At 37.5% G+C, this 13,538-nt stretch overlaps 1 protein-coding gene and 1 pseudogene across 1 annotated transcript in view; both read right to left on the bottom strand.

Annotated features, from left to right (window-relative positions):
* Nucleotides 1-1,426: 1,426 nt before the first annotated feature.
* LOC109684898 (eukaryotic translation initiation factor 3 subunit L-like) lies at nucleotides 1,427-6,041 on the bottom strand (annotated as a pseudogene).
* The window catches only part of Rsrc1 (arginine and serine rich coiled-coil 1), a 426,533-nt gene continuing 417,001 nt past the window's right edge, over nucleotides 4,007-13,538 (bottom strand). Inside the window, exons 10-11 of the mRNA XM_074073903.1 lie at nucleotides 9,782-9,934; nucleotides 4,007-8,994 (exon numbers count right to left, since the gene is read on the bottom strand). Of these exons, the coding sequence (XP_073930004.1) occupies nucleotides 8,902-8,994; nucleotides 9,782-9,934 (246 nt within the window). The 3' untranslated portion in view covers nucleotides 4,007-8,901. The remainder of the gene's footprint in view (nucleotides 8,995-9,781; nucleotides 9,935-13,538) is intronic.

A 13,538-nucleotide genomic window follows, 5' to 3' on the forward strand; every position in this document is an offset into this window, starting at 1 on the left:
CTAGCCTTCATACTGAGTTTTAGTTCAGTTGTGATCTCTTCCATGAACCCTTCCCTATTTTTTTAGTTCAGAGTAACTTCTCTTTTAACAACAAAATCCTCTCTTCTGCCACTAAGTAGTATACCTCTTATATTATTTATGGGCTTTATAACAGCCTCATGAGAGCAGGACCTCACTTGATTCACCTGTCTATCTACCAAGGATCCTATGCTGTGCCTGGATAAACTAGATATTCAAAACCAATGTTAATGAAAAAGTAGGTAGAAGAAGAGCTGAGATTCCTCGAGTAAGTAGATGGTAGGTAGGTCACTAATTTCAGAGAAAGTCGGTTTCTTATGGCCTTGGCAGATAGGACAATCAGGGAAGCCTGAGGGCAAAGCCAGATGGGATCTGCAGTTCAGCTGCACACAGGAAGTATACACAAGTTGGAATGCACCTTTTCCATCTATTCCCCATGCAACTGCTTGTTCCCTGTTACATTAAAATGTCTACCATGTCAAAATGTTCACTTGGCATAGATAGCATACTTTCAACTTTCTTTTATGCTACCATTTTACTGAAGAAAAATCAAGGAAGTCAGGTATGCTCTTACTATCTGCATTACTATGCTTAAGCCAGTTAAGCAAATGACTCAAGGTGTTCTGTCTTCTTACCTTTAGGCATCTGCTTCCTCATCACTAGGGAATGACAGAAACAATGTTTTTATTGTTTTCCCTAAGAATGCACTCAGTAGTCAGAAATAAAACCCAACTTGCATTATTGGCACCTATCATTTTATAAGAAGTCAAAGTTTCAGAACATGCTTAAGATCTTCTGCAAGTCTAGTTATCATGAATCAAGCGACATGAAAAGGATTACTGTGTTTTATAGGCTCATTAGATGAAGGTATTAAAGAAGGCAAGGCTTCCCTTCACTTGAGCTTGAATATGCCTTTTTTGTCATGTGATGTTTTAGATAGAAATGCAGGTAAAGTTAATGTCACAGTGAAGGAGGGAAGTAGTCACTGAGTTCCTTCAGGGACACAGTTTATTAAAAAAAAAATCCAACTTTATTTTCTATTCTGCATGAAACATTTAGCTTTAAAATAAAAATGTATTTAGTTGATGCTTCTGCTTTTGGGGTATGTACCACAGAGGAACAATGGTGTTAAGTATAATTAAAGTAGATCATAATATTTTCACTACTTTGTGGATGAGGAACATCAGGCATATTGAAAAAACTGCCTAGCCCAGGTCTCTGGAGAATCTCTAGTGGCCAAAATGTTATTCCATATTCTTCTTCCTATGAAGTTGATATCTTTAATCAAGTCACACATATAAATCTGATTTATGTTGCTCTGTATGGATTAGTACTTAAGGGATTATACATAAAACTTATCTGTAAGATGGTATTTCCTCAGATATGAAAAGACATGCCGGAAGTGTCCTTGAATTTCCTTATTTTATTTTTAAAATTAGTGTATGCTAATTGCACAAAGGTGTTTCATTGTGATATTTTCATACATGCATATAATGTACTTTGATCAAATTCACCTCCTCTGTTACTCATTCTTATCCTGTCCCCTCTTTTAAAACAATTTTAATGGGTTTATTTTATTTTCATAGTTGGATATTTCACATTCAGCCCCTCATCACCCTTTCCTCTCACTCCTCCTCTCCTGCTGGTTCCCAACCCCAGACAGTACCCCTCCATTTTACACTCTTATCAGTCACTTTATTTTTTCAAACACAAGTTCAGCATATGAGACAAAAATGTGGTATTTTTGTTTCTCAGTTTGGCTTGTTTCACTTAATGTGATTTCCAGTTCCATTCATTTTCTTACAAACAACAGAGTCTCATTCTTTACAACTGAATAAATACTCCATCGTGTGTATGTGCCACATTTTCTTTATCCTGATGGAGACGTAGGCTCATTTCATAACTCAGCTACTGCGAATAGAGTTGTGATAAGCATGGGTATGTGGTGTCTCTATTGTATCCTGGCTTACATTTCACTGGATACATGCCCAGGAGTGGTATAGCTGGATCATATGGTAGTTTTATTTTTAGTTTCTTGAGTACTCTTCATACTGATTTCTGTAGTGGTTGTACTAGTTTACACTCCTACTAACAGTTTTGTTTTCTTGATCATTGCTAGCAATTGTGGCTGAGGGGTTCCAGTGTAGTTTTGATTTGCATTTGACATTCCATATTCTTGCCCAGACTACTGCAATACACTTCCTAATTGGAAAGATACTACTTTTTTGGAGGGGGCAGTAGTGGGGTTGGAACTCAGGGCTTTATATGTTTACTAGGTAGGCACGCTGCCACTTGGACCATGCCACTAGCCCTTTTTGCTCTAGCTATTTTTGGAGATAAGGTCTCACTTTTGCTCAGGCCTTCTATTTTATGCTTTTACATATGACACCATACCCAGCTGTTGATTGAGATGGTTCTCGTGAACTTTTTGCTCCACTGCCTGGAACTGCAATCCTCCCAATCTCAGCCTCCCAAGTAGGTATAATTATAGACATGAATCACCAGTGCCAGGCTGAGACATCAGTTTTACAAATAAATACAAATATTTCAGAAACTGTAACCCCTTTTAGAAATTACTAAAATTTGTTTATCTATAGTAAAAACCACACAAACCTGACTTCATACTGGGTACTTGCATTTACAGCTAAGGAAAACAGGTTCTATTTACAATGAGAAAGCATGTGTATATGAAAACAAGTATTTCATCATCAGACTATTTTCTATATCATTGGTAACTGAGCTTAAGTTCCGAATTTTTTTCATTTTCAACAGAGATTAGAATTTTACTAGTTCCAGAAATACAAAAGCATTAAAACGATCCTATATGTTGGCAATATAAATTTCTACACAGAGACTAAATGAGAAAGAGAATGGATGGCAAGATAAAATGGAAAAGAGAAATATTCATGTCAGTGGTTGAAACTAGTTTTTAAAAAACATTTTTATTAGTATATGATCATTTTACAGGGGTTTTTGTTGTGACATTTCCATATGTACGTATATTATACCTGGTTTGATCTATCCCCTCCATTACTCTCCCTCCCATCCCATTTCTCGTAAAATAACTTCAACAGGTTTCAATGTTCCAAGTTCATACATATACAGAAAGTACATCAACCATATTCACCCCCTGTACCCTCTTCATTTATCCTCCCCCTTCCACTAGTACCTTCCCTCTAACAGGAACTGTTTTACGTTCTTGTCCTTCATTGTTTAGGCATCTATTTGTTGCTCAGTGGGGATGTTGCCTTGGTATTTTACCTGCAACCAAATTGTGCTTGAATCAATCTAATCCTCTCCACTACTCTTCCCCACCTCTTTACTCCCATCCTGTGTTGTTAGACAGTTTTTGGTGCATTTAACTGTGTCTTGTTCCTACCCAGATGTGATGTATTTCATTATTATTCACTCTATCATTCTTTTCTTCTTACCTTAGTCTCTTTTAATACAGTTCCACTTTTGGAAACATGTTCTCTCTCTCTCTCTCTCTCTCTCTCTCTCTATATATATATATGTATATATATGTATGTATGTGATAATGCTTGTGTATTTGTATTGGATCTACCTTCTATGTATGAGAGAAAACATGCGTGCAACCTTTGTCTTTCTGAACCTGACTACCTTCACTTAAGATGATGTTCTCCAGTTCCATCCATTTACCTGCAAACAACAAAATTTCATTCTTCTTCATGGCTGAATAAAATTCCTATATATATATCACATTTTCTTAATCCATTCATCAATTGTAGGGCATCTGAGCTGCTTCCATAGCTTTGGCTATTGTAAATAATACTGCAATAAACATGGGTGTGCAAATGTCTTTATTGTAACCTGACTTACATTCCTTTAGATATTGCTGGATCATATGGCAGTTCTATTTGTAATTTTTTGAGAAGCCTCCATACTGTTTTCCACAGTGGGTTGTATTAAATTATACTCCCACCAACAGTGTATGAAGTTTCCTTTTCCCCCCACATCTTCGCCAGCATTTGTTATTTATATTCTTTTTTTGGCAGTACTAGGGTTTGAACTCAGGGCCTCAACCATATTCACCCCCTGCTTGTCAGGCACTCTACTGCTTCAGCCACTCCACCAATGTTGTTTTTCTTCTTCTTCTTTTTTTTTTTTGTGTGGCTACAAAGATTCTTCACTGAGATCTACTTAAAACATTTCAGTCCTTAATTTCAATAAATTTCAACTTAGCTGATGGCTGACTTGAATAAGGGCTTCATGGTGACAAAACACTTCCCACCTACAATGTCAAAACAGGTTCCTGACTAATGTGATTATAAATGTCTTCAGGGTCTCTGTCCCATCTTCTTCAGGGTTCTAGTAAGCTCTAAATTTGCGGCTCTGAAGGATAAAGAAATCCCCATAGCACCTGGCAACCTTGGTGTCTGCATGTGGGTCTTATCCTACTGACGTAGAAGTCAACCACGGAGGCCAACTGGAATTCACCATCTGGGGTGAAGATGCCACTGGTTCACACAAAGTTCTTCATCTTGTGTTTGAAGACAAGAAGCTGGATGCGGAACTCTTGCTCAGTGAGACCAAGGAAGCTGGCCAGCTTGGCCACAGGCATGGTGAAGAGCCTGAGGAAGCTGTGGATGGTAGAGAGCTGGGCCTGCTGCTGAACTTCGTCAGAAAACACCTTCAGCTGCTGCAGTCTGGGCTTGTTGTGGTAGTTGGGGTGCACACTGTCATAGTTGGGCACAACAGGTGATAGGAACTTGGGGAAGGAGTAGCTGAAAAGTTCTTCATAGACCAGTGGATTACCTTTCTGCATGTACGGCATCTTGTCCCCGTATTTCTCCTGCAGCTGGAGGTGGATGCTTTTGTTAATCTGTGTGGGGTACATGGTGAGGGCGGTTGCCAGAGTGTGCATGCATCTGCTCATTCTGCTTGTTAATTATCTCATACTTGTATGAGAATATGCTCTTGGTATGTTCCAGGAGGATGTACAGGATGGACGTTGGCAATGCATCCTAGTGGAATGCATCATAATATGCAAAACCAACGTAGTAAGATGTGGTGACCTGGCACTCTAGCACACAGGAACACATGCTCTTCTTGTTCAGTTTGATGTTCTCCAGCACCCTCATGGCCTAGTAGTGATCCCCTAACCTGGAGTGCTGGTACAGAATACCCACCAGGTTGAAGCAGTCAAGCATTTTGTAGAGGGAGTGCTGGCCATACTCCCCAGCCACACTCTCGGGGTCACCTTCACTTGTGTATACCCCCAGCTGCCGGTTGAGTTGGATTGTTTACCAGGGAATGAAGGACATTGAGCATGCTGTGAACATTCCAGATTTGGGGATTGGAATGAAGGAAGTCAATCTCCTCCTCTGACTTCTTGGCAGTCTTGCAGCAGTACTGCCTAAATGATTGGAACTGGAAGATGAATTCAATGATAATGTCCCAAAGCCACTGGTTGGGCAGTTCAAGAGAAGCAGACCTCTCAGCATTAAGAATGTAGTTAAAGAGATTGCAGTAGTTGTAATAGGATTCAGACCTCTGCTCTAAGGAGGGTCCCCAACTGACTTTGGCATATAAATGCCTGTAGTGTAATTCTTTGTATACAATCAGGAATACAGCATTGTTGCCAACGTGTGGAGCAACGGCTTCAGCCTCAGGCCAAGGTGTATTCTTGAAGAGTCTTTCAGTCAGCTTAGTCCAGCTGTTCTCGTGGATGTCCTATATCTCATTTACCTTCTGGTCTATGACATCACTGGAGACACAACTGGCCTGAAGCTTATACACCTTCTGATTAATCAAATTGAAGAGAGTTTTTTGAAAATACTGGATGAAGTTTTTGATCACTTAGGGAATCACCAGCTAGGTCTGCTGTTCATACTGACATTTATAAGCAAGGTCCTGCTTGGATCTCCTGTGTGCATATCATAGTTGCCTGGGTACACATAGGGATTGTAAGCAGTCTCAGACTCAGTGTCAGTGGGATAAGACATGGCTACTATGCTTGAGAACACCATGGAAGAGCTATTTATATTCTTGATGATAGCCATTCTAACAGGAATGAGGTGGAATCTTAATGATTTGCATTTCTTTTATGGACAGGGATGTTGAGCATTTCTTTATGTGCTTTTTTGGCCATTTGTAATTCTTCCTTTGAAAAGGCTCTGTTCAGTTCATTTGCCCATTTCTTCATTGGGTCATTGATTCTTTGAGAATTTATGAGTTCACTGTAAATTCTGGTTAGTAATCCTTTGTCAGATGTATAGCTGGCAAAAATTTTCTCCCATCCTGTGGGCTGCCTTTTCAGTCTGGTGGGACTGTTTCCATTGCTGTGCAGAAGCTTTTCAATTTCATGTAGTACCATTTGTCAATTTTTTTTCTTAGTTGCTGAGCCATTGGAGATCTATTTAGGAAGTTATTGTTTATGCCTTTATGTTTCAGTGTATTTCCTGCTCTTTCCTGCACTATTTTAAAAGTTTCAGGCCTTACATTAAGGTCTTTGATCCACTGTGAATGGGATATTTTTGCAGGGTGAAAGACAGAGATCTAGTTTCAGTCTTCTTCATGTAGATATCCAGTTTTCCCAGCAACATTTGTCGAAGAGGCTGTATTTTCTCCAGGGTGTGTTTTGGATGCTTTTGTCAAAAATCAGATGGCTATAGCTGCATGGATTTATGTCTGGGTCTTCTAGTTTATTCCATTGGTCTTTGTGTCTTGTTTTTGTGCCAATACCATGCTGTTTTTATTGCTATGGCTCTGTAGTATAGTTTGAAGTCAGGTATTATGATACCTCCAACATTGCTCTTTTTGTTCAGTATTGCCTTGGCTAGTTGCAATCTCTTGTGCTTCCAAATGAACTTTAGGGTTGATTTTTCAATCTCTATGAGAAATGTCATTGGAATTTTGGTGGAGATAGTATTGAACACGTAGACTGCTTTTGGTAGTATATTCATTTTCACGATATTAATTCTGCCAATCCATAAGCATGGGAGATTTTTCCATCTTCTGATGTTCTCTTTAATTTCTTTCTTAATGGTTTATGGTTTTCATTGTAGAGGTCTTTCACTTCCTTTATTAAGTTTATTCCTATGTATTTTATTTTTTTGAGGTTATTGTAAATGGAATTAGAAAATCAGTTTTGTAAAACAAGAACTAAAGTCCTTATCTTGGCTTGTTCTTGTACTGTCACTCAGCTACTAAAGAAAGGCATTCTATAATGACAGGTATCCTCATCAAAACAACACTTGTCTCACGCCTATAATCCTAGCTACTAAGGAGGCAGAGATCAGGAGGACAGTAGTTCAAAGCCAGCCCAGGCAAATAGCTCATGAGACCCTATCTCAAAGAAACCCCATCACAAAAAACTGGGCTAGTGGAGTGGCTCAAGATGAAGGCCCTGAGTTTAAGCCTGAGTATTGCAAAAACAAAACAAAACAAAACAAAACAAAACAAAACAAAACACTTAGCTGATTTCCTCTGTAGGGAATAGCAATTGGTAAAAAGTGAGAACTCTTACCACTTTTTTCAGAAATGATTTCTCCAGCATGAGTATTTAGCTAACTGGTTAAGTCTAGTGTATGTTATGATTTGGATATGAAGTGTTCCCCTCAAAAGGCTCATATGTTAAAGGCTTGGTCCCAGCTGTTGGTACTATTGAGAGGTGACTGGGCCATGAGTATGCTAACATCATCAATGGGTTAGCCCATTTATGAGCTCACAGGTGGTGGGCTATTAGGAGGTGGAGCCTGGTTGGAGGAAGGTCATTGGGGGGTGTGCCTTTGAAGGGTATATCTTGTCCCTGGTTTCTTCCTTTCTGTCTCTGTCTGTTTCCTGGATGCCATGAGGTGAGCAGCTTCCTCCACCATATGCCCCTATTCCATGATGTTTCTGCCTTGCCACAGACCTAAAAGCAACAGAGCCAGCTGACCATAGAGTGAAATCTCTGAAACTGGGAGCCAAAATGAATCTTTCCTCTTTCTAAGTTATGTCAGGTCAGTGACTAATGTAATGAGTATGTGATTTCTGTAAGAATGAGATGGGATCTACTTACAGGTTCCAAAGGAGAACCTAGCAGAAGCTGACCTCTTAGCAAAAATCATCCAGTTATTTAATGTTGAAGAGTTAAAAAAAATAAGCATGCTATTCCTTTAACATGCTCATTTTGCTTAGATTATTTAGGGTCTTTTTTATTGTGCCTAACCATTTTCAAAAAGATTCAAAGGGGTTTCATAGAACATGGAAAGTGAAATCCTATATTTATAGCAAAAAATGATTCTTATATGAGCATAACTAATAAATACTGGATCAAGTCTGGGCATGGTGGCTCATGCATATAACCCCAGCTACTTGGGAGGTGGAGATTGGGAGGATCACAGTTTGAGGTCAGCCCAGCAAAACGTTTTCAAGACCTTCATCTAGACCAATAAAAGCTAGGTGTGGTGGCACATGTCTATCATCTCAGCTATGTAGGAAGCATACATAGGAGTTTCATGGTCCAACTGGCTTGGGTATATACTTGAGACCCTATTTGAAAAATAACTAAGGCAAAAAGGACTGGGGGGCATGGGTCAAGTGGAAGAGTGCCTGTCTAACAAAAGCAAGGACCTGAGTTCAAACCCCAGGGCCACCAAATTGTATACTAAGAAACACCACTATGTACCATTTATGTGAACACTGATATTCTTATGATTAGTTTTATTAATAGTATGACATTTTCATGCCTTGTTAAATTTTATACTAGTTTCACAATGTTTGACCCAGTTCAAACCAATGAGTATTCAAGTCTACAGGAGGAAAGCATGAAATGAGATCACTTTTTTTAATATACTCACCTAAATTATTTTTAAGAGTATTGGGATTTAAAAATCTAAACTTCCAATGTTACTATCAAGTCAACCATAAATATATTAGTTAGGCCACAGGACTACCCATTAGTCTTTCTTGTCGGAGAGCAATTAATCTCTTGAACCACTTTTCTTCAGCTTCAGCTTTCTCAATAAATAACTGAAATAAAAAGGGAAAAGAAAAACTGTTATTTTGACCAGTAACTTAGATTTGACGTAATACAAATCACCTTTACAGAAAACATTTCTCAAGATTTGGATATTGTTTAACCCTTGATGACTACTTAAAGTCTATCTATTGGGAATTAATAATTTTCAGCTGTGGGCTGGGGTGGTAGAGCAGTTGCCTAGCAAGTTGAAGCCCTAGATTTAATCCCCAATACTGCAAAAAGAAAAAAAAGTGAGAGGGGGGCAGGTGGGAGAAATGACCCAAACAATGTATGCACATGTGAATAAATGAATTAAAAAAACCCAACAGTATTGCTTAGTGGAGCACCAGAAAAAAAAAAGTAAAGTAACATCACTGGTTAATAATTTTGTACCCTGTATTTGTGAGTTCATTTCCTACAACCTTTCTGAGAGACACAGCAGAATTACTCTATTTCATAAAAATAGCAAAATATGGTATTAGTGATGTGCTCAAGGTCAAAGAACCAACTACAGCTAAGCTAGAATTAGAACTTTAAGTGTCACAGTTAGAAAAACTCTTCTATTTTTCTTAAACATAAATACTTCTAGAAGTCAGGAAACATGAGTTGGGTTATAACACATTCAAATATATGTAACAAACTCTAAGGCCTAGAAGTCAGCTGCCTATTTTTAGCAAATAGGAAGATATGACCCATTCTTCCAATAGTCTTCTTGGTGCCAGAACAAAAGTATAACAGTTTGAAATAATTTCATTTAGATAGCCTTCAATTGGCACTTATCATGTTTCAGGATCTCACATTTGGATGAGCTAGAGAGTTGTCATCTTGGTACTTGATAGTTGTAGGGATGCTGCTAGGGTCTATTTCTTTTACAACATTGGGTGGATCAGCAGCAGTGGATGCTGGTCCTGATGTTGAGGCTGTGTGTTTCACTTCATTAGGTTCCACTGACTGAAAGACACAACGTGTTCATTTTAACATAACCTCTCTTATAAGGGTACTTTATAATATTTCTGATGTTGAATAATTGCTTTATTAAGCTCCTTTGAGACCATACTCATCTCGAAAATGTTATGCATTAGTGAATGAGAAACAACTGTTCTTTAAACAAATAAATACAAAAATGTTGAGGAAATCTTTACTATTTCTTATGATTAGCATATTTTTCTTAAGAACTTAGTGCTTACTGTGTACTACTGAAATACATACATACATACATTCATATTCTAATAATCAAAGCAAGGTTGCAAAAGACTTAGTTGGCCTTTTAGGGAAAGAAGGCAAATTTCAAAGTTAGCTTTAAAAAATCTATATAGTCTATATAATCTATAATTATATCTTTGCTTAGATATAATTCACACAATATACAAATCACTCATCTAAAGTATGTAATTCAATGGCTTTTAGCATATCCACAGAATTGTGCAACTATTATCACAGTCAATTTTAGGAAATGTTTATCATCCCCTCCAAAACTCCATACCCATTAGCAATCAATTCCCATTTCTCCCAACCTTCTTATCCCTGGGCTACCAACTACTCTACTTTCTCTATGGATTTATCTAGTCTCATTATTTTCTATAAAAGGATTCCTCCAATTTGTGATCTTTTGTAACTGGTTCTTTCATTCAGTACAGTGTTTTTTTAAAAAATTTTTTATTAGTATATGATAGTTATATAGGGGGGTTTCATTGTGACATTTTCATATATATATATATATATATATATATATATATATATATACATATTTATTCCCCTGGGTTGGTTCATCCTCTCCATTATTCTCCCTCTTTACCTACTCCCCTGTTTTTTTTTTGGCATTTTTCTTTGTTCCACTCCCCATCTATAAATGACTTCCACAGGTTTCCATGTTCCATTTTCATACATGTATAGAAAGTACCTTAACCATATTCACCCTTCTTCACCTTCTTCATTTACCCTCCCCCTTCTCACAACTACCCTTCCCTTAGCATGACCTGTTTTACTTTCCTGTCCTTTTGTTGTCTGTTCATTGTTCAGTGGTATTTTGCCTTGTATTTTACCTGTAAATACACTATACTTTAAACAGTCAAACCTCTTCTATTATTTTTCTTCACTCTTTTCCCCCTATCCTGTGTTGTTCAACAGTTTTCAGTGTGTTTCATTATATCTTGTTCCTACACAGATGTGATGTGTTTCATTATTATCCAATCTCTATGATTCTTTTCTTCTTTTCCTTCTTTCTTAGACTCCTCTAACAGTCTGACTTTTGAAAACATGTTTTGCATATATATATGTATGTATATGTGATAATGCTTGTATTTGTGTTTGTATCTTTATGAGGGAAAACAAGTGGTCTTTGTAGTTCTGAGCCTGGCTAACTTTACTTAAAATGATATTCTCCAGTTTTATCCATTTGTAAATGATAAAAATTCAATTTCATTTCTCTTTACAACTGAATGTAATTCTATTTTCTTAATTCATTCATCAGTTGTTGGGCTGTTTCCATAGCTTGGCTATTGTGAATAATGCTGCAATAAACATGGGTATGCAGGTGCCTTCTTGTATTATGACTTACATATGCACAGGAGTGGTATTTTGTTGGATCATATGGCAGTTCTATTTGTAGTTTTTTGAGGATGCTCCATACTGCTTTCTATAATGGTTGTACTACTTTACATTCCCACCAAAAGTGTATGAGGGTTCCTTTTTCCCTACATCCTCGCGAACATTTGTTATTTGTGTGTTTGATGATAGCTACTCTAACAGGAGTGAGGTGGAATCTTAATGTGGTTTTGATTTGCATTTCCTTTATGGCCAGGGATGTTAAGAATTTCTTCATGTGTTTTTTGGCCATTTATACTTCTTCCTCCATTCAGCGTAATGTTTTTAAGGCTCATCCATGTCCTAGCATATATCAGTACTTCATTCTTCTTATTGTTAAATAATATTCTATTGTATGGATCCACCACATTTTATTTACCCATTCATTAGTTGATGGACTCATAGGCTATGTTTTAAGATACTTAAGACATTTAAAAAATAATATGAAAGCTCGGAAAAAACTTTTTAGTCAGAAATGAAACTAGAATTTCTTGAAAATTATACTCATTTCATTCCATATTTATTGAGTATTCTCCATATACCATGTACTGTACTAATTGCTGAGGCCCCACTGACAAATAAATCATTGTTTCTGCCTTGTAGGAGCCATCAATATGTAGTTTACTCTTCTTCCCTGAGGAAGGCAGTGGCCAGGGAAGTAGCTGGTTAGCAGCAAGGTTTTAAGAATAATATGAAACAGATTAGATAAGACTGAAATTAAAAATTAAAATATAATTTAAAAGAGATGAATGAGAGATTAACTTCACTATGTGGACTTATTTCTACTCCCATATGGTTGTTTCTTCAATTTCCATTTTGACTTACCTATTTCTGAACTTCTACTTCTCTAAATGAAGCTCAAAACAAATGTCACTGAGAAAAATGTCTACAGAATAGATTATGCATGAATGAATTAATCCTTTCTTAGATTAACTTATTTTAGAATTGGAGACCCTTCTATTCTCCCATATAACTGAGTACTCCTAATTGCTAAGACTGTGTACATAAGGAGACTAAAATAGACATAGCCCCTGTTCTAACTGAAGATTACATGTTGCTGATGGAGTTGATGAATTATAAGCAAATATGTACCAAATAAATACATAACCATAAATTGTAGTATATGCTAACAAGGAATAAATAAGGTGCTAACACAGGGACAGATGGGGAGTTGGGAGGGGGATCTGTTTGGGACATCATCTTTCAGGAGGTAAAATTTAAGACCTGAAGAATGAGAAGAAGCCAAGTATATGATTGGGAAGACAGAATGCTTTGGTCAGAGGGAACAGTAACTACAAAGATCTTGAGAGGAGGCAGAGTGGATAGTATATAGTGAGTAAAAGAGTCAGGTGGATATTGCAGCCCTGAGCTTAGAACCTTGCTTCCTACTCTCAGCTACACCACACTGCTTGGGTTTGCCTCCCAGTACCACAGCAGGAAACTGATTCCAGGCAGAAAGCTGGGGTATTTATGGCATTCAACTTTTATTTCCTTCAAGAGCACCAGTCCCCTATGCCTATTGCTCAGTATCTGAAAACAGAAATCTTTATTTTTTAAAAGTAGGATATGTTCATTATACAGTGGGGGATTCATAGTGGCAATTCTGATTAGGCTCATATTGTACATCTCTCCCTCAATCCTCTCTCTGCCCCACTTAAAGCAATTGCAAGAGGTTTCTCTATTCTATTTCATATAAGTACATGAAGTCCGTCCACCATAGACCCTCACCTTAATATGCTTCATTTACCCTCTCTCCTCCCACTACTACTCCCCATCTGTACCTATTTTTACAGTCCTGTCTTTCATTATTAATATTTAAGTTGATGTTTAAAGGGATTTCTCTATGTATCATTGCTGTGAGTATACTTTACTTTGGTCTGTTCAACCCCTGTCATTACTCTCCCCTGTCCCTTTACTTCCCACCCTCCCATTTTTCAACAGCCTTCAATTCACATCCTTATATCCTCTACCT

The sequence above is a fragment of the Castor canadensis genome, chromosome 5 (genome assembly GCF_047511655.1).
Source record: "Castor canadensis chromosome 5, mCasCan1.hap1v2, whole genome shotgun sequence".
Classification (NCBI taxonomy): domain Eukaryota; kingdom Metazoa; phylum Chordata; class Mammalia; order Rodentia; family Castoridae; genus Castor; species Castor canadensis.